This window comes from Rosa rugosa, chromosome 6, assembly GCF_958449725.1.
Source record: "Rosa rugosa chromosome 6, drRosRugo1.1, whole genome shotgun sequence".
In the NCBI taxonomy this organism is placed as follows: domain Eukaryota; kingdom Viridiplantae; phylum Streptophyta; class Magnoliopsida; order Rosales; family Rosaceae; genus Rosa; species Rosa rugosa.
This window is the reverse complement of record NC_084825.1, coordinates 3,774,664-3,798,200: the sequence shown is the minus strand read 5'-3', so window position 1 is coordinate 3,798,200 and position 23,537 is coordinate 3,774,664. Positions and strand designations below refer to the sequence as shown.

General features: G+C 38.4%; 4 protein-coding genes and 1 pseudogene across 7 annotated transcripts in view; 3 read left to right on the top strand and 2 right to left on the bottom strand.

Annotated features, from left to right (window-relative positions):
• LOC133714290 (uncharacterized) overlaps window positions 1–17,271 on the bottom strand; it is a 31,634-nt gene extending 14,363 nt beyond the window's left edge. For all 3 annotated transcript variants that reach the window (XM_062140379.1, XM_062140380.1, XM_062140381.1), the window contains exons 1-2: window positions 16,949–17,271; window positions 16,712–16,825 (exon numbers count right to left, since the gene is read on the bottom strand). In XM_062140379.1, the coding sequence (XP_061996363.1) occupies window positions 16,712–16,823 (112 nt within the window). In that variant the 5' untranslated portion in view covers window positions 16,824–16,825; window positions 16,949–17,271. The remainder of the gene's footprint in view (window positions 1–16,711; window positions 16,826–16,948) is intronic.
• Window positions 2,534–3,563, top strand: LOC133713380 (germin-like protein subfamily 1 member 18). The gene is made up of 2 exons (XM_062139384.1): window positions 2,534–2,735; window positions 2,864–3,563. The coding sequence occupies exons 1-2, from the start codon at window positions 2,591–2,593 to the stop codon at window positions 3,415–3,417; spliced, it is 699 nt and encodes a 232-aa protein (XP_061995368.1). The 5' UTR covers window positions 2,534–2,590; the 3' UTR covers window positions 3,418–3,563.
• LOC133714292 (uncharacterized) lies at window positions 3,784–7,673 on the bottom strand. The gene is made up of 4 exons (XM_062140389.1): window positions 5,560–7,673; window positions 4,831–4,939; window positions 4,435–4,606; window positions 3,784–4,318 (listed from the first exon to the last, which is right to left on the bottom strand). Exons 1-2 carry the CDS (start codon window positions 6,426–6,428, stop codon window positions 4,849–4,851), a joined length of 960 nt encoding a protein of 319 aa, XP_061996373.1. The 5' UTR covers window positions 6,429–7,673; the 3' UTR covers window positions 3,784–4,318; window positions 4,435–4,606; window positions 4,831–4,848.
• LOC133714289 (probable RNA helicase SDE3) lies at window positions 9,937–13,235 on the top strand. 2 transcript variants are annotated; one of them, XM_062140377.1, is made up of 5 exons: window positions 9,937–10,085; window positions 10,199–10,409; window positions 10,496–11,273; window positions 11,627–11,857; window positions 12,130–13,235. In XM_062140377.1, exons 2-5 carry the CDS (start codon window positions 10,402–10,404, stop codon window positions 13,102–13,104), a joined length of 1,992 nt encoding a protein of 663 aa, XP_061996361.1. In that variant the 5' UTR covers window positions 9,937–10,085; window positions 10,199–10,401; the 3' UTR covers window positions 13,105–13,235. The 2 variants fall into 2 exon arrangements, with proteins under 2 accessions (XP_061996361.1, XP_061996362.1); XM_062140378.1 differs by having other exon boundaries at window positions 10,003–10,132.
• Window positions 17,272–18,466: 1,195 nt separating the features above from the next.
• Window positions 18,467–22,148, top strand: LOC133716086 (heat stress transcription factor C-1-like; annotated as a pseudogene).
• The last annotated feature ends 1,389 nt before the right edge of the window (window positions 22,149–23,537 follow it).

The window sequence follows — 23,537 nt, the reverse complement described above, 5'->3', positions numbered from 1 at the left end:
CAAATCCCCAATACACCCAAACCTATTAACTCTCCTCTGATTCAAATAGAGAAGAAGAAGAATTCTTACTTCTCATATACAATACTTAACAACACCAACAACTAAGCTTAAGAAGCTTCAACTATGGAATTGCTAAGTCTCCAAAAGGAGAGGAAAGACAGAGTATTCAAGGATGGCTTTCAATTTATGTTTCTCCCTTCTCTTCAATCTGTTTCTCTTTGCTCTCTGCTTTTATTTCTCTTTGCTTCCGATTCTATCATGACTTGGATACACATTTACGCAAGCGTACGTATCATTGTCAAGATAGGGAAGTATTATGCCCAAAGTTTATCGTACCACGGGGATTAGTGGCTAACCCACAATCCTTGGGTAATCGGAAATAAAGACACTTAGCAAACAAAGAAAAGAAAAAGAAAATAAATAAAAATGTTAATCTAAGGCACCAAGCCCTAGCAATGCTCGGTTTTGGTTCTCACCAAAGCCTAATCAAAACTAAGAGCCTAGTGGTGGATATGCACAAATGAGTGGAAGAGTTTAATGTTTGGGGGTTGATTTTAACTTAACAAATAATAATGAAATGTAAAGCAATAAAAAATAAAAATGAAATGTAAACAATAAAAAATGAGAATGTTGGGTGTTAGGGAGATTCCTTCACCCAAATCTCATGTGTCGGAAGCTAATCTAATATAGATGCATATTTCCTATTTTGGCGGTAGTCGTATCCAAGGCGGTTCAAGGCTCAAGGACCGAAATTCCCTTTCATGGTATTCCTACTCCGGTTCAAGGGCCGTAGGGACTCACTTGGCATGAATTAGAGCCGGTTCAAGGGTCACTAATTCACATCAAGAGGCGTAGAGATCGAGGAATTAGACTACTAAGCGACCCGCCCGCGCAATCACGCAACGGGTGTAAATCACCATGCTTATAACCCCTCGAATACGAAATTGAAGGTTTCTAGCTTAGGAATTAGAGGGAGTCAAGCCCCTAACTCCATCCTAGACATGCTCAAAATACACACCCTAGAGTTGACTAGGCTCCTAGACATGCATTTTAACCCAACAAAAATAGATATAAGCATCCATCATATGAAAATTGCATCATTACATTAAATTAAACATCTTTTACACAAAATTTGGGTTAGGGACACAACCCTAAAACCCAACAAGAAAATTACTCACAACCCATAAATATGAACATCAAAGATACAAAATTCAAAGAGAAAAGATTATAGAAGTGTAGGAGAACACAAAGGTAGCCACAATTAGCTAGGGAGCTAATATGACTTCCCTTGAATTACAACTCCCACAAATACCTAAAGCTTGAATCTTGTAGCTTTTGATGAATCCTTGAAGGTTGTGTGAGAAATTCTATGAATACCCAAAAGAAAACTAAAACTATTATGAAAAATGGAGGAGAAGGACGAGAGGAGAGAGAGCAGCCCAAAGGGGCTGCCTCTATTTGGTGTGGTCTGGTGCGGCTGTTGGTCTAGGGTTCTCTCCGGGATGGATATGAGAGGGTTATATATATGGGTGGTGACTGATGAGGATAATTGATAGTCTGCACGTGTGCTATCTGCGTGTTTGCACTTAGAGAAAGATAAGGGGTATCTGCCACGTGGCAGCATGTGAGTGGCTAAAGTCAATTAAGCAAAGCATGGCTTAATTGCTGCTCCTTGCACGTGATGGCAGTGATGGCTAACTTAAATGATTAATTAATCATTATCCAATCATGTATTAATCAAAGCAAGGATTAATTAATCAAAGTGATGATTAATTAATTAAAGTAATGATTAAACTATTTCGTAATTTTGCCAAAAACTCCAGTTCACTCCACTTTGAACAATTTTATCTCGATTTCCGCAACTCCGCTTATTTCCTACAAAATATAAAAAATAGATTAATTACATAATAACTGACTTGAGGATTAGCTTAATTATAGTATTTTAGATACGATTACATGCATAAAAATGCGTGCAATCATATCACATCTTGGCTGTCAATGTCAAAGAAACATATTCATTCTTCTTTTGTTTCTTTTTGACTTCCTTTTTTCTTTCTCTATCTCTTTCTATGGCTTCATACAATAATTCGAGAAGCAAACTTTGCTGCTGATGCTGTTACTACTCTTGGCCACCTTTATCCTGATCGTGTTTGGTGGGCGAATCGCTTCCCACATGCGGTCACCAGGGCTATTTTATTTGACTCTGTAAACGGTGGAGGCCAACGTGGCCTTTGTATCTGATTTTATGTTGCGTATCAAAAAAAAATACGGCTGCAATAATTCCCTTGTTTGTTTGCATGTGTATAATTACTTTGCACATGCATGCACACATGGAATGAAGGAAACATGTGGCTACCTACTCCAAAGAATTTTCAATTCTTTCGGCTGTGCCAACTTCATTCACCTAGCATATGCAGCTAGTTCACATGGGAGACAACTTTTGACTAAGCCAATCATTTAAGTGAAGTCAACAACAACATTCTCTCCATCTCTTCCATCTATAAATAGGCAATTCCTCCATACAAGATTTTCACCCACCTCGATCTCTCTTATACAAAACACTATCATATACGAGTATTGCGATCACGATATGATGAAAGGTGCTCATTGCCCTACAGCTGCTGCTTTTGCCCTATTGGCATTGGCAACCTTCCACCTTGTCTCTGCCTTTGATCCTAGTCCTCTCCAAGATTTCTGTGTAGCACTTAACACCACCAACACTGATATTTCTGCTGGTATATAGTAGTCGCTAGCATATGTACATATCATATTTCCCATATATATGAGGATAAGAGGATTATATGATTAATTTTCGTATTTGCATGAATGCATGCATGTTCTGATATGATGTTCCATATTGCAGTGTTTGTGAATGGGAGATTCTGCAAGGACCCAAAGATGGTAACACCCGATGATTTCTTCTTTTCCGGGCTCCGGATGCGCGGAAACACATCAAACCCGCTTGGTTCCATCGCCACCCAGGCGAATGTGCAGCAAATAGCAGGACTGAACACTCTTGGGGTATCCCTCGCTCGCGTAGACTATGCACTTGGTGGAGTAAACCCTCCTCACATCCACCCTCGGGCCACGGAAGTCCTTATGGTCATGGAAGGCACTCTCTACGTTGGCTTCGTCACATCCAATGATAACGGCAACCGCCTCTTCAGCAAAGTGTTATACAAGGGAGATGTGTTTGTCTTCCCATTTGGTCAAATTCACTTCCAGCTTAACATCGGAAAGGTCAACGCCGTAGCCATTGCCAGTTTTAGCAGCCAGTTTCCTGGTTTCACTACCATAGGCAGTACAGTGTTCGGCTCCAACCCGTCAATCAACCCTGATGTTCTCACCACCGCCTTCCAACTTGACAAAAATGTCGTTCAGTATCTCCAGAACCAGTCCTGGTTTGACAACAATTAAGAAGATGCTGGCCATATGTCCCATATTATACGACACATATCTAAGCTTAATACAAAATAAGACGGCAGTTGCTTGTGTAATGTACCTCTTCCTTGATCAGTGGATTATTGGAAGTTGATTATTAATAAATACTTGCATCGTATAAAGAGGCTGTGTGTTCTATCTCTAAATCGCTTGCAGTTTAGACAATTGATCGAGAAGAACTAGGCTAAAATTCATAATTCATTCTACAAAAAACAAACATCTCTACCAAAGAGAATCAAATGAGAGGCTTATATAAGAATTCTCATTGAATTGAGATTGAGAAGTTTTCATCTCATATGAATCAGTGACTGGATAAAAACTCCAAACTGAGAACGCTATTTACAGATCATGTATTCTGTAAGATATTTACAACATTATCAGGAGGCAGCTAAACTGATAACACTACACTACCTTTCTTCAGTAACACTACAGTACCTTTCCAAATCCCTGAAAGAGTTGCATTATATTCTGAGGCACTCACATGCATCCTGGAAGGAATTCAAAGGCTATCTATACATGTATGTGACAAAAAAAACAAATAAAAAGGTTGGTCACCCTTTCTGCCTACCTGAGGTTAGATGTTACCTTGAATGTAGATAAGCTTAATGGGGAACTGACACTAGTTTAATTATGAGTTGTTAAAATCAGTTACAGAAAATTTCAATATGTCGCCGCTAGCGCCGCCTAGAGAGGAAGAACTCGTAGTCTGGATGCCTGTTTACAGATGTCATACTTCCTTTGCTCACAACAGCTCTTGACATAAGAGATGCCGTCTCCTCAAGTGTCCTGAAACGCTCCTCCAGTATTTCACAAGGGTTAGTTTGATAATGTTGTCTGTGCTGGTGCTGAGGGCCTTAAACTGGAACCAGCATTCACTCTGTTTGTTGACATAAAATATATATTTCAAAAAAGCTGCACAGATCTAACAGTATGCTTGAATTACATGTTAAAATACACTGCACAATATTTCACAATCGCTGTACCATTAACTACCTGAGCATTGTAACTCTGAAGACCCACAACTGGAGATAAAATATAGTCATCCACGCTACGAGACTCAAAGATGGCATTTCTACGAACCAGACAACCAAGTGAATGGTAGGTCAAAAATGCTGCACGGAAGCCATCAGGTATCCTGTAAATAGGATACCATGCCACTGAATACCTGAAAATCAGATCACACTTGAAAGTTACATGCTATTTAGAAATTTAAGGAACTCAGAAAAGCTGATATTTTTGTACTGTTCATTCATCAGTGTCAATTGCATTCCCCTTGAAACTCTTTAACTAGTAATTATATTCATTTTAGCTATGAACCTAACAGGGTCAATTACAAACAATATTGATTAATTTACAATGTAAAGGTCTGAATCTGTTTGTATTACTAACCAAGATCTGGGATGTAGATCATTTAGATTTATAGAGTCTAGTGTAGTTGGATCGCCATACACTTTTGAATGTGCATGAATGTCCATCACCTCTAACCAGCTCCTTTATCCTGAAAGGGAGGGAACAGAATAAGATCATCTGAAAGTACAGGTCAAAATAAAGTTCATAAGGATCATCACAGATCCAAAAAGTAGATACTTACACAAACATGCATATTTGCGTACTGACAGATGCTCAATATTATAGTAACTGAGAAACACAAAAGAAATCTCTGATTTGTGCCTACTATCTTAAAAAGCATTTCCAGCAGGTAGAAAAACATTCAAACATATGATGGGAGAATAAACAATAAAGTAAAACTGTGGATATAAAACTTAAAAAAAAAAAATAAAAAATCTTACAGTATATGGTATTAACACGTGCTATGCTCATACCACAAAATGTTAAATCAATATGATATCCATCGACTAGAGAGTTAAATGTACTTACGGGAAGTGCTTTTATATAAATGAGTTTCCAACTAAAATGAAGTTTGAGACAATAGATGTACATGTATTTGATTTGTTCTGTACAACTACTCTCTTAGTAACTCATCAGAACATAAAAATCCATTGATTCAAAACCCCATGTCTATGTCTCTACAAAGGCTGCTTTAAGTACCGATGTGGTATTGCTAAAGCATGTTATTCAATGACCACAACTTTCAGTAAAAAGTGTAATAACACTTACTTGTCATATAGAGGTCGTCTTTGTTGAGGTTGTTCATATTCAAAATATTCTAAAAGTTGCTCTAAATCACTGAAACCTGTTGTGTCAGCTGATTGAACAGGTGCATCTTTGGCAAAAGCTTCTGGAATACCCAGTTCGTTTACAAGTGGTGGGATGACTGCATCTTCCTTGCAATCAAGATGAGAAAAAAGTAGTGAATATATTGGAAGACTACCAATACTAGAGGATTTTCTGGATATCTCACCACTCCAGCATGCGCTTAACACTTGATGATTGTGAAGTCTATTGTCAATATCTCCAGTACCAGTACTCCTACCATTCCTGAAAAGCTGAATTCCTGACAAATAAGGGACAAAATAAGCACGAAATGCTAAACGATCAGCACCCAATTTCTTTGGACTCCCAGGTTCCTCAGCCCTTATTTCCAGCCGATAGCTCCCATATTTCTCATACCACTCCCATAGGCATCCTAAAGTGATATTTGGTGTCTCATGTCTGCACAATGACACACCACCAACCTGGTCAACCTGGTTCCATGAACAGCAAGTGTGACAACTTGTGTGGCTAGGTGATTGATGGATAACGGGAGACGAATAATACAGAAGTCTTTCAAATTCGGCAATTGGATGACCAGTGGTCATTTGAACAGCTTCAGATGCCAGCTGTGCCCTACAAGCATTATTTACTGCTTCTAATACTCTGTTTGAATAAGCTTCAAAAGCATTTAGACCTTTGGATACATCATAACTATTCACATAGTTAGCTGCATGAAGCTTGTTGTTGGCCACCTCTTCAACTGCATTTGATGTAGGAAGCCTGCCCTCTGTGTCATCAGAAGAACGAGTTACATGTCCAGAACCCTGAGCCATGGACTCAACTGCAGCTTTAGAAACCACATTGCCTTTAACAGTGTCTTTAATCGTCTATCTCTTAGAAGCTCCCTCATCAGAATGTTCAAGCATTGAACTCTCAGATCTAGCAGCGCTTGCCAACTCAGAGTCCTTCAACCCGATTGGCATCCACTTGTGTGTAAGAGATCCAGAACTACTCCGGTTTTGCTTGCTGCTTTCTGCAAGAGGGATTTGTCTCAGTACTTCTTGACTTGCTGCATCATAAAGTAGATGAGGAAGGTAGACTGAAGATTGCACCTGAAGCAGACTTGGTTCCTTCCAGGAATTGCATGTTTTTTGCATTGAGCCATCCTGATTTCCTACATTTCGATTCTTCATGCCTGAGACGGTTTTACACACATTTTCAAGATGACCAATCTCATTTGGACAGAGTTGCATGCTTTGAACTGATACGGAGTTCATGCATTCTACTTTGCTGCTCTGGAATCCATCCGTTGGACGACTAGGTTTCTTGTCCTTCGCCTGAGACAAGATATCTGATATATCACTCTGATCCATCCGAAGCTTCAAAGAACCATCCGAGCCAGCCAAGCTAGCATGAGATCCCTTCCTGGAATAACAATTGTATTCTCGTTTCAATGCTGGAGCATTTTTTCTTTTCAACTTTTTTGAGACCTTATCTTTTTGCTGTTTCCTATTTTCACTCTTCAAAAAGACATTAATATCAACAGCATTACAGGTTTTATTGAGCATGGGAGCCTCTCTCAAAGGGAGATCAAGCCTTGAGTACTGTAAACAGAACTTGCTTTCTTCAATTCACCAGTGCAATCATTCTTCAGGACCTTTTGCCAGACCCCTGTACGCATATTCCCAACACTACCAGATTTGGGAACATTTGCACTCCGTTGTCCTACTTCTCTTGTTAGGCAGTAGGCACAACAAATTTCATGTCGCTACTGACATGTGAATCCAATCCATCATATTCGATTCGATTCCTAGTATTGACAAAAGTCCTAGGATTGAACTACCCAAAAGAGTAGAAAATAAGGAGAAAAAGAGGAAGAGGGAAGTTACCGGCATTGCCGGAGCCGACGACGAGAACAGGAGAGGAGGTGAGGGGAATGAAGTTGCGGATGAGCAGAGTAGCGCTGGTACCAGTCGAATAAGGAGTCACCTTCTTGGACGTATTGGGCGTCTCCGTAATCGTACGTGTTGCAGCTCGACACGTCCTTCATCATCTTTTCTGCCGCTGATTCACTGTGGTGGTCGGTGAATACTAGTGAACCGAAATAGTGTGGGAACAAACCTGAAAGGGTTTTAAGTTCGGACACAAAACGGGCTTGAGCTTGGGCTTAATGGTGGGCTTTTCAAGGTCACTGGACTATATAACTATCAATTGTGATTGCTGCGACTTTAAAAAAAAAAAAAAACGGATGCTGCTGTGTTGTGATAATAATCAGTTTTGAATTAAAACAGTTTTGTGTTTGGTAAATAATATTTTAAAAAGTGCTGTTAGTACAAAAAACATCTTCAGAGTGTGTTTTGATCCACAACAGCTTCTAAAAGCAACATCTGGCATGTTTCTAAAATCTGCTGTCAGTGACCTATAATTTTCAATTAATACTGCTTTTTATTTATTTACCAAACACAATAAAATCTAAAATTTTAAACAAAAGATGATTTTTTTTTTAAAGCGAAACAATCCCAAACAGGACCTAAGGTCAGTGGTAGAGCAAATGGGTCTGCATCTCTCTAAGTCCATGGGTTCAGACTTGGAAACATTTCCAGAACTGGAATTGCCCAAGAATCACTTTACATCTTCCCATGTTCCGAAAGGTTGGAGTCGTAGAAAACATGGGTTTCTATACCTAAGTACCTAACCGTTTTATAGCACCGAAGATTTTAGAATCCCAGAGCTACATTGTGTGTAATCCATTGTGGTGAAGAGCAGTCATGTATTAGTTGATTTCGAACATTACTTTCATTATCAGTATCATGCGAACGCAGATATGACATCAGCTTCTCATTTAACAGACTTTGTTTTAAAAGATTTGACGCTGCAGTTCAAGCTGCATCATATCCTTTGTTCTAGAACTACTTCTTTCCTGATTGTGTTCCAGGAAAGATCGTCATTTCCAATGATTCCACATCAAAGGCTGCAGTTAGAAAGATTTTGGGCTTTTATGGCCCGCCACGCCCTATCTTGTAGAGGGCCAACGCTCCGTAATTCGTACAGGAAAAATTGAATCTAAACCGTATAAACTATAAAAAAAAACAAGAGAGGTTTGTTCAAGATGCAGCATTGCAAATCTATAAAAACTCTCCAGATGATCGTATTCTCATATGCGCCCCCCTTAAACAGCACATGCGACGAGTTGACGATTAGTTTGAAGAAGGTGATTCCAGACTATGACATTTATCAAACCAATGCTGCATTTCGAGAGGTAGATGAGGTACCTATTGCGATTCTCCTCTTCATGTGATCATGACGGCGAGTGTTTTTCCTGTCCTCCACTCGCAGAACTCTAGAGGTTCAGGCTGGTCATCGCCACATTTGTTACTAGCTTTCGGCTACACAATGGAGGCGTCACTGCTGGACATTTCAGTTATTTTTCTGAGGTGATCGGAAATTGCCTCGTCGTTCTAAACTAGGGCGTGCTGCTGGAAAAGCATACGAAAAAGCGTTGGGGCTACCATTTTTGCAGAAGGCGAGGTTTGATGCAGTGGGCGATGAAAGGAAGAAGATGAAGTTGCGTGTAATTTTTTTTTTCCTTTTCCTTCAACCAAAATGAAGTTGTTTTATAGAAGTCCTTTTCTGAAAATTTCTTTGGGCCAACCCAATGTAGGTCTCTAACATGCAAAAGATAATGGCCCATTTACATATTCAGCCTCAACAGCCCAAAGAATTCAATAATCTGATAACTTATTTATTTGTTTAGCTGCTAGTTTTTTTTTTTTTTTTATCAGAGAAGACTAGAGTGAAGAAATGTCAAGTTTCTTTGATCTTTTGAGATGCCTTCTGTGTTGTTCCTGATAAAGTGGTAATCTGAAACGCCTGATATACAGTCCTTCTTAGCTAAGGACATCCTTATCTAAGCATAGCTTAGGTACGGATTTCTAGTTTTGGACACTTTTCGATCACATATTCACATCTTAACCGTTCGGTTTTTAGGTCCTAATGTATAAATCATCTCTACAAAATTTCAGCCAAATTGATGATCATTAAGGCATTCAAAACTGCAATTTACAACAATATACGCAAACGGTTCCGGTTCGATAAATTCGGTTCGTTCGTGTAAATTGCACGCGCGAGAGTTTGATTCAGATGCCTACCTAGTAGCCGATCGATTACTCTGCAGCTCCCACTAATATCTTGCCAAGTGCACCAGAATCTGGTACTCATGGAAACTCGAGTTTTAGCCGAACCGAACGAACGAAAAAGGAATCTCTCCTGATTGTGCATGCACTAGGATGCTTAGACTCAGAATCTTCAGTTTTTATTTTTTTATTTTTGAAAAAAGTAAGCTTTACTTAATTATTAAGCAAATACTCCACGTACTTGCGAGTAGAAAAGCAAAGCGGTGATCAGTCGTTGGCTCGCCAACGAGGTCTTTGTTTCCTGTGTTCCTTTCTTCGTCTGACCATCGATCAATTTGTATAGTCAGTCAGCCACTGGTACGTAAATTCGATCGTAAAACTGTATCTGCGAGTTGGTAACATAGGTATGATTCTGCTTAAACTTACAAACCTTCTTAGATTCTTGAGTTTTGTAACTATGGATTTTGCAGATCGAAGAAACCTCAACACTTGATCTGCTAAGAGCTAGCTAGAAAGGGTACGCAGCTGTAGGGGCGAAGGGAGGATAGCTGCACACCCTGAAGGAAACTACAAATACATCATACATAGTTACATACTGCATGTTATACTTTCAACATATTTTCATTCAGATCAGACTTACCAGATCTATTGCTCTTCTTGCAACCTCCCAACTATGATGAGGTTTTGACTTCACGTTATGACTCCATTACTTTTCCTTTTTAAGTGTAGCCAAGTTTCGTCCTGATGGGGTTTAATTGGCTTAACAGGTTGGGGATAATCATTGGGGCTTCAGCAATATTATTGTGGGAATACTTTGAAAATAAGAGACCCACACCATCATCATCATCCCCTGAAACGCCACCTCAGCGGCAGCCAACGTCATCTAATTCTAAACCACATCCAGCCTCCGCAGAACCCCCACCATATTATTCTAAACCATCTCCATCTCCATCTTCCCCGAAACCCCCACCAGCTTCTTCTAAACCACCTTCATCTCCAGCTTCTTCTAAACCACCTTCATCCCCAGCTTCTTCTCCCCCACCATATTCTTCTAAACCACCTTCATCCCCAGCTTCTTCTAAACCACCTTCATCTGCAGCTTCCCCACAACCCCCAGCATATTCTTCTAAACCACCTGCATCCCCAGCATGTTCTTCTAAACCACCTTCATCTCCAGTTTCCCCACAACCCCCAGAATATTCTTCTAAACCATCTTCATCTCCATCTTCCCCAAAACACCCTCCAGCACATTTTTCTATACCATCTCCATCTCCCCCAAAGTGCCCTCCTGTCTTTAAGTCAGTTCTACGCCCAGCCTCCTCTTCCTCAAATAATGATGATATAAGTCAAAACCAACAATATGGGAAGAGAACAGCTTATGTGTGTGTTGAAGAGGATCCATTACCTGTATTCATGATTCCTGAGGATGTCGAAGCCTTGATCAAGAAAGAAATTGCGCCCAAAGTTCTGAATCGCCCATTATCTCCCACAACATACAAGGACTACTTTGCCGCTCTCTTATATTCTGAAGATTTCTACTTGGAGGTACCCTAATTATTACACGCTTACATCTTATTACCCTGATGCATATCTCAAACCATTAGATATATACTTATTGGAAGCTGCAGACCATGCCTTACTGTTCATAGCTTACTTCCCTTACTTTGTACATAGGAGTGATATAGAGGTTTTTTTTTTTAAGTCGAGTAGGATTATGGTTTGTTCCTTAAATCAAGGGTAATTTGTTGAGGGCCTTTAGGGAGTGTTTGAACACTCCACCTCCTTTAGATAGATGTAGCTTTTTGTGATTTGAAATCTTGTCATGTGATTTTCCGGATGTTGTATGCTTTTGGATGCTGGCTTAAAAACAACAAATCTAATGCTGTTATTTGAATCAGAAATGGAGTGATTTCCTTTTGAAAGGTGTGACATTAGCGTTGGATGAAAGTTCAATTTATAAAAACCGGAAAAAGGAAGCACTTTATAAAAATCGGAAAAAGGAAGATAAGGAAGACAAAACCTTTGTAGCATTTGAGCTTGATCGTGTTCCTGAGGAACGACCATTCCTCTTGTCAAGGGACTTGGTCCTTGCACGACCAGTGGGGAAGAGTTCTACTGAGCCCTTTAAGGTAAACTCTGAACATCCATTTATGCCTTTGCATATGCTGGATTCTGTTTATCACCAAGTTCTACTTCACTAGGTCCTGGCATTTCTGATTTACCATTCAGATTATCAAACCGAATCTTATCATGAATCTGCTTCATTAACTCTGGTAGATTCTCTAAAAAGAAAAAATGGTTATAGGCTTATAGTAGTGTGTAGACTGTACTAGTTAAATTTCAGTTATATATCCACATTATTATCATTCTAACCTTGGTTTCATGCATGTCATATGTACAGGGCCCCATCCATAAAGTTGTTGGGAGCAATCGCGTTTTGGTTGAATTTGAGGATGGCTTTTATTCTTATCATCATTCCAACAAAAAATATGATATCAGCTTCTCATACAATAGAGTTTGTTTGAAAAGAGCCCACCATGCAGTAAAAGCTGCATCAGATGCCTTGTTTCAGAACTTCCTCTTCCCTGACTGTGACTCACGAGCAAGCATTCCTGCTGCACCAGCTCAGCTTTCTACTACCTATCATAAGCTTGATCAAGAGCAACATTCTGCAGTCGGACATATCTTAAGGATTCAGGGCTCACCACCTTATGTAGTAACTGGTCCAGACTGTGAAGGCAAATCTTTTGCAAATTTAAGAGAACCTTCAAGAACTGGAGTGGTTGTTAGTGAAACAGTATACCAATTATGTCGGAAGTCACCAGAGTATCGCATTCTTATCTGTGCGCCTACTAACAGCTGCTGCGATATGCTGATGAGAAGCTTGGTGAAGGTGATTCCAGAGTCTACTATGTTTCGTGCCAATGCTGCATTCCGAGACAGAGATGAGGTACCTGAGGACATCCTCCGTTCATCCCTTTACAAAGAGTCTTGTTTTTCTTGTCCTGCAATAGAGAAACTCCGGGAATACAAGGTGATTTTCTCAACTTTCATGAGTAGCTTCCGACTACATGATAAAGGCATAGCTGCTGGACATTTTAGCCATATTTTTCTGGTGGATGCTTCATCTGCTATTGAGCCGGAAACATTGGTCGCCCTGACTAACTTTGCTGTCAAGGCCACTAGTGTTATAGTTACTGGTAATCATGGAAATAGTCCACTCTGGGTTCGCGCTGACATTGCAAGGAAAAAGGGACTCAAGATTTCATATTTTGAACGACTCTGCAAGCTCAGGCCATACAGAAGCCCCAGTCCAATGTTCATCACACAACTAGACCTGAACCAAAAGTCAGAGTACCAAACAAGACCTTTCTGAGTTCTTTTTTGGTTGCTTGAGTATTTCAGGTCTCAAGTGCTGCAGATAGTTTTTATGTATCGAACTTTAAAACAGTTTCTGTAGATATCATGTATGAAACTCGTTTTTCAAATACACAAGGCATTCAGCTATTTGCTTTTTATAATTTTTACTTGATTATCTGGTTAGATTGCTTATAAACAGAGAAATAAAACCACAATCTTTCCTCTGTCATTCTGTTGACAGAAAGATACCCAAGGATCATTCATAAAATACTTGAGGTTCTGGACAGAAAGTGAAGCTTGCTGCAAGAAAAGCAAGTAAACACATACCTTGTAATCCAGATAATAAGCATACTGTAAGAAAGCAACTAAAGACATTATCAGCATACTGAAGAAAAATTTCATCTTCATCTCCACAAAGAAAGAAGAAGAGAAGTATATATAGAAGCAGATACAGATAGAGAGAAAGAGAGGTCATTAACACGCCTCCCACATATCCAAACAGATTATCAGCTGCACAATAAGAGAAGACAATCAATGCAACTTCTAAAATAATTGAAAAAGTAAAAAACCAGTATTCAGAAACATCGGCTTTACTTACTATGTCATCCCAGACAAGTGGGCAAATGGCATTTGAAGTTCTAACTATCTTGAGTTGTCTCTCTTCTCTCTTTACTGGCAAAAATGAAACCAAGGAAAATAATTAGTAATGACTGGAGTTTATTCGCAAAACAAGGCCACAAGATGATGTCCTTAGCTGGTTTGTACAGACACTTGGTAACAATAATACACTTGGTGGGTCGCGATCTTCTGGAACAATGTCGAGCACGAGTGCATAATAATTAGTCATGACTACATGATAACTGTATCATAATTGTTATCTATCTAAATTTCAAGATCTATGACATGATATACGCTGTAGTTTCTTGCACTTCTATTGCAAGAATAATGATATAGATTATTGCATATCATTGTCCTTCAACAGAATGACGGATAACAAGACGCGTTAAAAGAAAGCTCCAAATGAGGGTTTTTCTTTTTTTTGGTTAATGAATGATTATATAGAAGAACCCTGGCTTTAAACAAAACCAGACAAGCAACAAGGAACAGTACCTAAAAAAGCTAACAAGCTAACAAAGCAACAACCTCAGCAAAGAGGGAACAGAAAAACAAAGAGCAGCTAAAACATACATCCTAACGGCTATACATCCTAGAGATGACACCATTAAGGAGGGTTTTTCATTCCTTAAGAATTCCAACCACATTAACACAGATGCAGAAATTGAATTAAGAAAGAACTTACCTTACAAACCAGCCAAGCAAATTTAGAGCTGCTTCTATAAACTTCTCTCTGAAACTTGTATTGGAACCAAAATCCTTTTCAATCTGCTCAATTACACCTAGTTTGGGCATGTTCAATCCTCCAGGTTGCATGGATTCCTAGAAGAAGTCATGTTTCCAGACCTGCAAGATCCCATAGTTCCCAACTTGGATGGAAACAACTATGAACTTCCAAACAAATGCAAAAGGTGTCACATCCCTTTCCACAACGTATCTTTGGTAGCGATTGAAGTTTGAAATTTCCAACATTTAACCAGTATGAAACACCATGAAAACCTTTAGGATAATCAACCAAAGAAATAAATAGTTTGAATAAGTTAAAGCCAGGATTTAGCGTGCTCAGTTTACAGTCCTACTTTGTAGTAGATTCTTCTCCATCAACCTATCACCCAGCTCCACTCTTGCTCTACTTATACCTCTACCATTTCTGCCATTCCAAGATAGTCTCCTGGCTACATGATTATATTTTATTCTAAAATGTTCCTCTACATAGCTGAATGTTTCCTATCATTGACGAGTAATATATGGCTGAGTAAGCTGACAATCTAAGTTGATACCTGAGCTGCGTTGTTAAATTCAGTTAAGGGATTCCCATTATTATATGTTGCTTTGACAAGTTCATCAAAAGTGTAGCCATACAGTATGTCACTCTTCTCTAGCTGTTTTTTTCAAACCTTCCAAGTAGTTACGATGATGGCCTCCCCAATGAACCTCCAATGTCCTCTGACTCATATAGGGTTCCAAAGCATCCTAAAATAGAAACAGTGGCAGGTCACTCAAGGAATGTATAATAAAATGATAATTCAAAAATTATAAGGAGGGATTCTGTACTTACAAATTTATAAGGTGGTTCCTTCAAGCCATTGTATGCAACAACTTTAGAAGCTCTCTGTGTCCCATCAGCCCATCTTTTTTGCTGCTTACACTGATGAATAAATGGAATCAACAGACACATTATGTAACCAATATAATGTAAAAGAAATCTATAATGGAGCATAGAAAAGTCCTGAACTATTTAAACACATTCAATAGAAGTTCAAAAAACTAATGAGCTGAATTCAATAAGTCCTCAACTTCCCCTGTGGAGTACTCATCCCCTCGAATCAGACAGTAAAAGATACATAAAGAACTATCTGGAATTATAAGCTTTCAAATAATATACGAAATAGTTCTTAATATTAGAGTTTCAACATTTCGTAAGTAAACACCTACATTAGCTGCTTCATTCTTATTGTCGCTATGCACTTGGCCTCAATTCTTCTGCATGTTCGTCTTGCAGTGGTCTATCAGGTCTGGAAACTAGAGAAAGGACCACATGAATACTGGTTCAATTATGTATTAGTTGTTTTGCCTATTGTTCAATATTTCCGAATGACTGAATTTGGGGAGAAGCAATTGGTCCAACTTTGGATGAAAGAGGGTCTGGTCCAACTGGAAGATATAGGCAATTATTTGTTTTCAAGCACTACTATCCACGTCATTATTCCAAAAGTCAAGCAAGAACAATTCGAAATATGTAATGCATGACCTTGTTATTAATTTAGCACGACGGGCAGCAGGAGAAACTTGTTTTAGATTGGAGGAAGACTTGAAGAATAACATGCAATTTCAATACCCTCTCAAGGCACGTTATTCATCTTACATTCTTGATAGGTATGACACAGGGTTCAAAAGTTTGAAACCTACTCTGACCCTAAATGTATACGTCTGAGGACATTCCTGCCACTTATAAGGTTATATCTGATTTACTTCCAAAATTGCAGTACTTGCAAGCGCTCTCTTTCAAGGGTTATACAATATCTGAGTTGCCAGAGTCAATCGGTAAATTAAAACACCTACGTTATCTTGATCTTTCTTACACACTAGTACTTTCAACTTCCTATAAAAGAAAGAATTAAATCTAGTGAGTTTTAGTTACCAAAATATAGACCTCCAGGTTTAAGAAGCCTGCAAGCAAATACAACCATGATTAGTAAAGAACCATGGTTAGTAAAGGAATATAACTAAACAATAAATGATTAATCAATTAGAAGAAGAGAAGTGGGAAATGAAGCCCTAGTATAAACAACTGCAACTGAATGTTTGAGTCTCAGAGTCTACAACCTACTCACTTCCCCTAGCATTCGGGCAGCACTAATAGTAGCATCACTGCCACACTAGAAACATAAGGAGAAACGATATAATTAGCAATGGCCAGGAGGAATCATTAAAAAAAAAAAAAAAAACATGTCAACATGCATCATACCATCAAGGAATCAAGAGATTCTAACGAGGAGTTTGGTTACATTTCAACTGAGGGATGTGCTTGTTTCTGGTCTTCATGAGGTTGATAGCCACTGATGAGATGTCAATGTTCATTATGTCTTCATATCCATCTTTCGCCATGTCCTCGGACATAACTAACAACATGAAGAATTCAATCCATCATATTCGATTCGATTCCTAGTATTGACAAAAGTCCTAGGATTTGAACTACCCAATAGAGCAGAAAATAAGCAGAATAAGAGGAAGAGGGAAATCACCGGCATTGCCGGAGCCGACGACGAGAACAGGAGAGGAGGTGAGGGGAATGAAGTTGCGGATGAGCAGAGTAGCGCTGGTACCAGTCGAATAAGGAGTCACCTTCTTGGACGTAGCGGGCGTCCCAGTATTGGACGTCTCCGTAATCGTACGTGTTGCAGCTCGACACGTCCCCCATCATCTTTTCTGCTGCTGATTCACTCCGGCGGTGGTGGGTATGGACTCACGGTGGTGGTGGTGGTCGGTGAATACTAGTGAACCGAAACAATGAGAAACAAACTTCGAAGGGTTTTAAGTTGAGAGAGTAAACGGGCTTCAGCTTGGGCTTAATTAAACAATAATGGTGGTCTTTTTTTAAGGTCACTGACTCTATATTTGCCCAACTTGACCCAGCTAATTATGTATGAATGTGACAGGTCACTTACTGGAGCAATCATGGCAAGTGGTTCAGCTGATGCACTGGCTCTTCTTATGGGAACGTTTAAGATGTAGAATCCCAATATCTTGTGTTCAAACACTAAGTTGGTTTAGTGTTATTTATTGAATGACTAATTTCAGTTTACCTCCCTGAGGTTTGGGGTCGTCATCATATTAGTCCTTCTAGTTTCAATTTAATTAGTAACACCCTTGTACTCTCCAAATTCAACAGCCATGTCCAATTTTTGGATCTCGACCGTTAAATCATTTATGTGGGCTCCCTTTAGGGGGAAAAATGGTAATTTTTGCACATTCTAGCTCCAAATTTTTTTAAAAAAAAAAGAATTTTAAAAGTGCCTTCAACCTATACACCACAAGTTCATAAAAACAACTAGATATCAGAAATATCGGAGATATATTTATATTATTTTTGAAAGAGTCAATTTATTGAAATTACATACAAATGTCAGTCTTTTTTATTTATTTATTTTTTTAATCAGATTTTACTGATATTTCTTCATTTTATTTGAGATATATCCTAAAATCCATATTTGCCTTGAGAGTATTTCTCCTCACCTGGATTCTCCTTGAGGGGATTTCTCTTCACCCAGATTTCTCTTGAAGAGATCTCTCTTCACACAGATTTGCATTTAGAGAATTACTTAGTCTTATTTATTTTTTGTTTTTTTAATCATATTTTATAAATATTTCTTCACTTTATTGGGGATATATCCTAAAATTCTTCACTTTATCGGAGATATATCACAAATATCATAGATCAACGAGTGACTTTTCAACCACCTATTAAAAAAAAAAAAACAAAACAAAAAAATGTGCAAAAATTACCATTTTGCCCCCTAAAAGGGAGCCCACATAATGGATTTAACGTCCAATTTGGACAGAAGTCCAAAAATTGGACACGGTTGATGAATTTGGAGAGTACAAGGGTGTTATTGATTAAATTGAAACTAGAAGGACTAACATAATGACGACCCTATATCTCAGGGGGGTAAACTGAAATTAGTCATTTGCTGAATTATAAACATGACAAAGAGAATTGGTTCAGTGTTATTTTCGGACTGACACCTTCCATGATTGAGCAGATGCCGACGCTTCTCCCGTCTCTCAGGTCTATGGGTTCAGAATTGGAAACATTTCCAGAAGGGGAATTAAATCTTACATGTTCCAAAAGGTTGGAGTCGTGGAAAACCTGGGTTTCTAAATTCTATACCCAAGTACCTAACTGTTTTGGTAGCACTGGGGATTTCAAAATACCATGAGCTCCATTGTGTGATACTCCATTCCACTTGTTTCATATAAAAGCTCTAGGAACAAAAAGTTTGCAGATTTATTTCCTAGAAATCTTGAGTACCATGTGAACCTTCTCCGAGAAATCTATCTGATATAGGACGAGAATGAACCCAGTTTAGCCGAAAAACCATAAAAGTAAAGAAGAGGCGTAGAATCAAGAAAAGTGATAGGCAAATAGGTAACTCACGAGTAATCAGATTACTAGCTGCTGGAATATTCAAGAAGATTTGGTTTTGGACTTTTCGGGTGATGCAGTCGGAAATAACTTGGGTTTACCAGCAATAAACCTAAAATAAAGATTCTGGAGTCCACTAGAGATAAAAGAGAAGACTCTCAATTTTGATTGATAAAAGGATAAAAGATAGTTCTGCAGCCGTTTAAGGTTGCTTATATATGGGAAAAGAAACCCTAGAGCGACTAACAATGAAACCCTAAAGCCCACAAATTAAAACAAAACAAATCCAAAATAAATTTAAATAAAAAGAATGTAAAACTGGCCTAAAAATATTAAATCACGAATCGGATAATTAAGACAATACATTTTGGCCTAAATCTGATAGGGCTCACTAAAGTGAGTCTTGAAGATCTCGTCGTTCCCATTATGGAAAGGTATCATGCGTCTCAAACGGACATTCTGGCCAAAAGTTAGTCAAATCTAATTCAAAATCAAAACTTGACTTTTCGCACGAGAAACCCGAAAAGTCCAAAACCAAATTTTCTTGAATATTCCAGCGGCTAGTAACCTAATTACGCGTGAGTTACCTATTTTCCAATATCACTTTTCTTGATTCTACGCCTCTTCTTTACTTTTATTGTTTTTCAGCTAAACTGGGTCCATTCTCTTCCTACATCACTATCTTGAGTAAAACGATTCTGTTGTCAGATTAAGTTGTTGAACATTTCACATGCATAATAGTATGGAATCCATTCCATTATCCTTCTTTCTAGAGCTTTATGTTCCTCTCTTCTTTTTTACCCCTAAACAAATCTTGCTTTAAGATCTATGTTCCTTCTTACCATCAACCTATGCCTTCTAGGTATGTTTTTTTTATTTCTTTTGCTGAGTGTTTATGTGGTAGTTTCTTCTTCTTCTTCTTCTTCTTTTTCTTTCTTTTTGTTTTTTTAGTGTCAATTAATAGTATTTAAATTTTGACCTTTCTCATTAATCACACTTTCAACTTGCTTCCCTACTCCCTAGTTTACTTCGGATTATGGACCAGGTTGTAGCCTTTTTCATCATCATGGAAGTGATTAGAAACGGTAAGCTCAACTCTGTTGGGATCATCAATTAATCTCTTAGTTTTGTGTTAAATGGGAAGTTCTACAATTTTTACAGTACATTAATATATCGATACATCATGTACACTTAGTTTGATACAAATGTGGAGCAGTCCCAAACTAGTCTCTAATGCATGGAGTTAATCTAGATCTTAATTGATTGGTCACTTGTTGTATCAATATATTAATGTACCGTAATGAATCCTAGGTAAATATCTTCTTTATAATATCCACGTACACGCGGGAGTTCTTAGTCATGGTCAAGCTGAGCCTTTCAACTCGCAACTTCTCAAATCTCAAAAAAAAAAAAAAAAACAAAAAAACAAACAAAAAAATCTCAAGAACCTACAATTCCACCATTCAGTAAAGTACGTGGTGTGTTGTGTATACTAATTTAAATAACCATTATGGTGTTGTCCTTTCTGAAGAATGGATTGATTCTCTACCAATCTTCCAGCATTACATAATTTAATTTCAAATTCGACAACTCATTGAGGAAATAGGCCCAGCTCAAAATTTTCAAAGAAGGTGATAGTAGTGCAGAATACGACTACATTGATTGCAGCACTAAATCAATTTTTATTTTTTATTTTTGGTTTAGGCCATAAACCACTTTTTTCTTTATCCTTTTTAAGACGGGAGCTTCTATTCATACCTCCAAAATTGTCATTTGGACCTCTCTCATTTTTCAAATAATAGTTGACTTTGTCAACTTATGTCAAATTACCAATAAAGAAACAAAAGAGGGAAGGAAATTTTATTTTTTTTCAACTTAATTGTATTAAGACAAAATAGAATTGTGAAATCTTCAAAAATTGAAGGAGGTTTTTTTTATTTTTTTTATTTGGATGATGACCATTGTGGGAAAATTAGGGAGGTGTAGATAGCAAATTAGTTATTTGTAAAAGTAAATTGGAGGTCTATCAAGTGAGAAGGTCCAAATACCAATTTTGAAGGTATGAATAGAAACTCTCTCTTTTAAGATACCCGCGTAGGTGAAGATATGTATTACATCCTATGGAGTACAGCTAGCAGCACCATCAGCCAATTATTTGTTGTGTTGTATTTCTTCATAATAACTCACTGACATTGTTATAAAAAAAAAATAATAATAAAATATAAAAAATAAAGGGAAAAAAATGCAAACAGTACCTGACCTTTGGCCCATTAGTAACTTTGGTACCTGACAAAAAAAAAATCACTTTGGTACCTCAAGTTCGAACAACCCAACATTAGTATTTGGACCGTTAACTCCGCTTAACTCCGTTAAGGAGATTGCCAGCTGTCATATTTTAAAGGGTATTTTCGTCTATTTGTATCTTAATTAATTTTTTTTTCTTTAAGCATTTTTTCCTCTTTTTTTTTTTTTTTTTTTTTTTTTTTTTTTTTTCTCTCTCTCTCTCCCTCACCTTTCTTATCTTCTTCTTCCCTCTCTCCAAATCAACCTGCAAATTCTTCCCCAAACGGTGAGAATGGATAAGGCGGTGGTGGACTCTCACGACGGTGCTCAACACGACGACGGCGTATGGGAAGTCGGAGGAGCTTGACGACTAAGAAATAGTGACGGAGATAGCGAGGCTGAAGCAAGAGCAGAGGAGCTTAGAGGAAGAGGTGGAGAATATGAGCAAGAGATTGGAGGCGACGGAGAGAAGACCGTAGCAGATGATGGCGTTTCTTCAGAGAGTCGCTGAGGATCCCGAGATTTTGCCACGTATGATGCTGGAGAAGGACCGGAGACTCGCGGAGGGTTTGGGGGACAAGAAGCGTCAGCTGGTGATAGCGTCGACGTCGTCCACGTCATCATCGGGGATGGGGGCGACGGCTTCCGTGAAGACTGAGGATGAAGTTGACTGGGCGATGGGGGTGATTTCGTCGCCGGAGACGGGTTTTGAGATGGAGAGCTTTTCTCGAGGGTCGACGTCGCCAGAGGCGTCGACCGCGCAGGGGTGGTGGAGCCAGAAGCGGGTTGTGGGTTAGAATCGAAGTGATAAGGAGTTGTATGGTAATTCTACGGGGTTAGCGACGCAGTCAGGTCATTGAAATGGGAATATTAGTAATTCCGGGTACGGGTTTGGCCCGTTTGGGTATAGTGGAAATAGGAGTGGTAGTGGAGAAGTGGATTATTTTGCGGAGCTGGAAGAGAGTCCACCACCGCCTTATCCATTCTCACTGTTGCATGAAGAATTTGCAAGTTGATCTGGAGAGATGGAAGAAGAAGATAAGAAAGGAGAGAGAGAGAGAGAGAGAGAGAGAGAGAGAGAGAGAGAGAGAGAGAGAGAGAGAGAGAGAGAGAGAGAGAGAGAGAGAGAGAGAGGAAAAAATGCTTAAAGAAAACAAAATTAATTAAGATACAAATAGATGAAAATACCCTTTAAAATATGACAGCTGGCAGTCTCCTTAACGGAGTTAAGCGGAGTTAACAGTCCAGATACTAATGTTGGGTCGTGGTTCGAACTTGAGGTACCAAAGTGATATTTTTTTTTTGTCAGGTACCAAAGTTACTAATGGGCCAAAGATCAAGTACTGTTTGCATTTTTTTTAAAAAAAAAAAACTCACTGACATCTTTGTGCGTTCAGCTTTTGAAAACTTAAGACCAAAAATGGAAAAAGAAATTTGGTTTTGGAAACCGGAAGGTCCACCACTGTAAAATCTGAAATGAAGCCTAAACAATTGGTGTGCATCCACACATGGTGTTCCCATTCATTGTTTGCTTTTTGTTTCAGCAACTTTTCTCTTCTAGAAGTTCAACTTTTTGACACTGTGATGAAGTGCATGAGGGGTTAACTCCGTTGAATCCATTTAACATTTCAAGAGTCTCTTTTTAAATTTAGTTATTAATTTATGTTTTAAATTATACATATTTATTAGAGTTGTTGAATGTGTTGGAGGATTAAACATGGTGTAATGCAGAGTTAAAAAGTGGTGTTCTTGATGGCACGTTTACTTACTTGGAATGGAAAATAATCATGAATCGGAGACAAGTGGAATGGGAGAAGAAAGGAATCAGTATTGATTCCGGAGGAATGATTCCTAAACCCATCTCCCCCTTCGCAATCGAACTCCTGAGTATTCAGGAATCGATTCCTGATAAGGATGTGAGACCTACATCCATTCCGATTCCTTCATGTGTTAGTAAACGCAGGAATTCTTTTACCCAGAATCATTCCGATTCCTTTATGTGTTAGTAAACGCAGGAATGTTTTCACCCCGTAATCATTCATTTTCCTTCCAAGTAAGTAAACGTGCCCTGAATGTACAAGGAGACCAAGCGTGGTTTAAAGTTGTATTAACATTTATTAAGGTGGGTGCGATTAGATCTTTAAAAGGGAACATCCGTTTAAGAGAAAATTATTTAAGAAGAATCTACTTCAGTAAAGGATAAGATATTAGAGAGAGAGATAAGCACTATCTCTTGACCGGGATAATCGATTGATTTATTAGGTATAGAAATATATAATCAAAGGTAATTAATAATGCCCAGCTTTATGGAAATTAATAATAATTATTAATTAATAATAAATTAAGTTAACTATGGTTAGCTATGATAAAGAATTATCACACATGATAGCCTTTTATGAAATGGT

What these genes read in the sequence shown, in the direction of transcription:
- LOC133713380 (XM_062139384.1), top strand. Translation starts at nt 2,591, where the DNA reads ATGATGAAAGGTGCTCATTGCCCTACAGCTGCTGCTTTTGCCCTATTG. An exon ending in CAACACTGATATTTCTGCTG is followed by an intron (nt 2,736 to 2,863) that starts GTATATAGTAGT and finishes TCCATATTGCAG; the next exon opens with TGTTTGTGAATGGGAGATTC.
- LOC133714292 (XM_062140389.1), bottom strand. Translation starts at nt 6,428, where the DNA reads ATGGCTCAGGGTTCTGGACATGTAACTCGTTCTTCTGATGACACAGAG. An exon ending in AGACGACCTCTATATGACAA is followed by an intron (nt 4,940 to 5,559) that starts GTAAGTGTTATT and finishes CCTCCCTTTCAG; the next exon opens with GATAAAGGAGCTGGTTAGAG.
- LOC133714289 (XM_062140377.1), top strand. An exon ending in CTGAAGATTTCTACTTGGAG is followed by an intron (nt 11,274 to 11,626) that starts GTACCCTAATTA and finishes TATTTGAATCAG; the next exon opens with AAATGGAGTGATTTCCTTTT. An exon ending in GTTCTACTGAGCCCTTTAAG is followed by an intron (nt 11,858 to 12,129) that starts GTAAACTCTGAA and finishes TCATATGTACAG; the next exon opens with GGCCCCATCCATAAAGTTGT.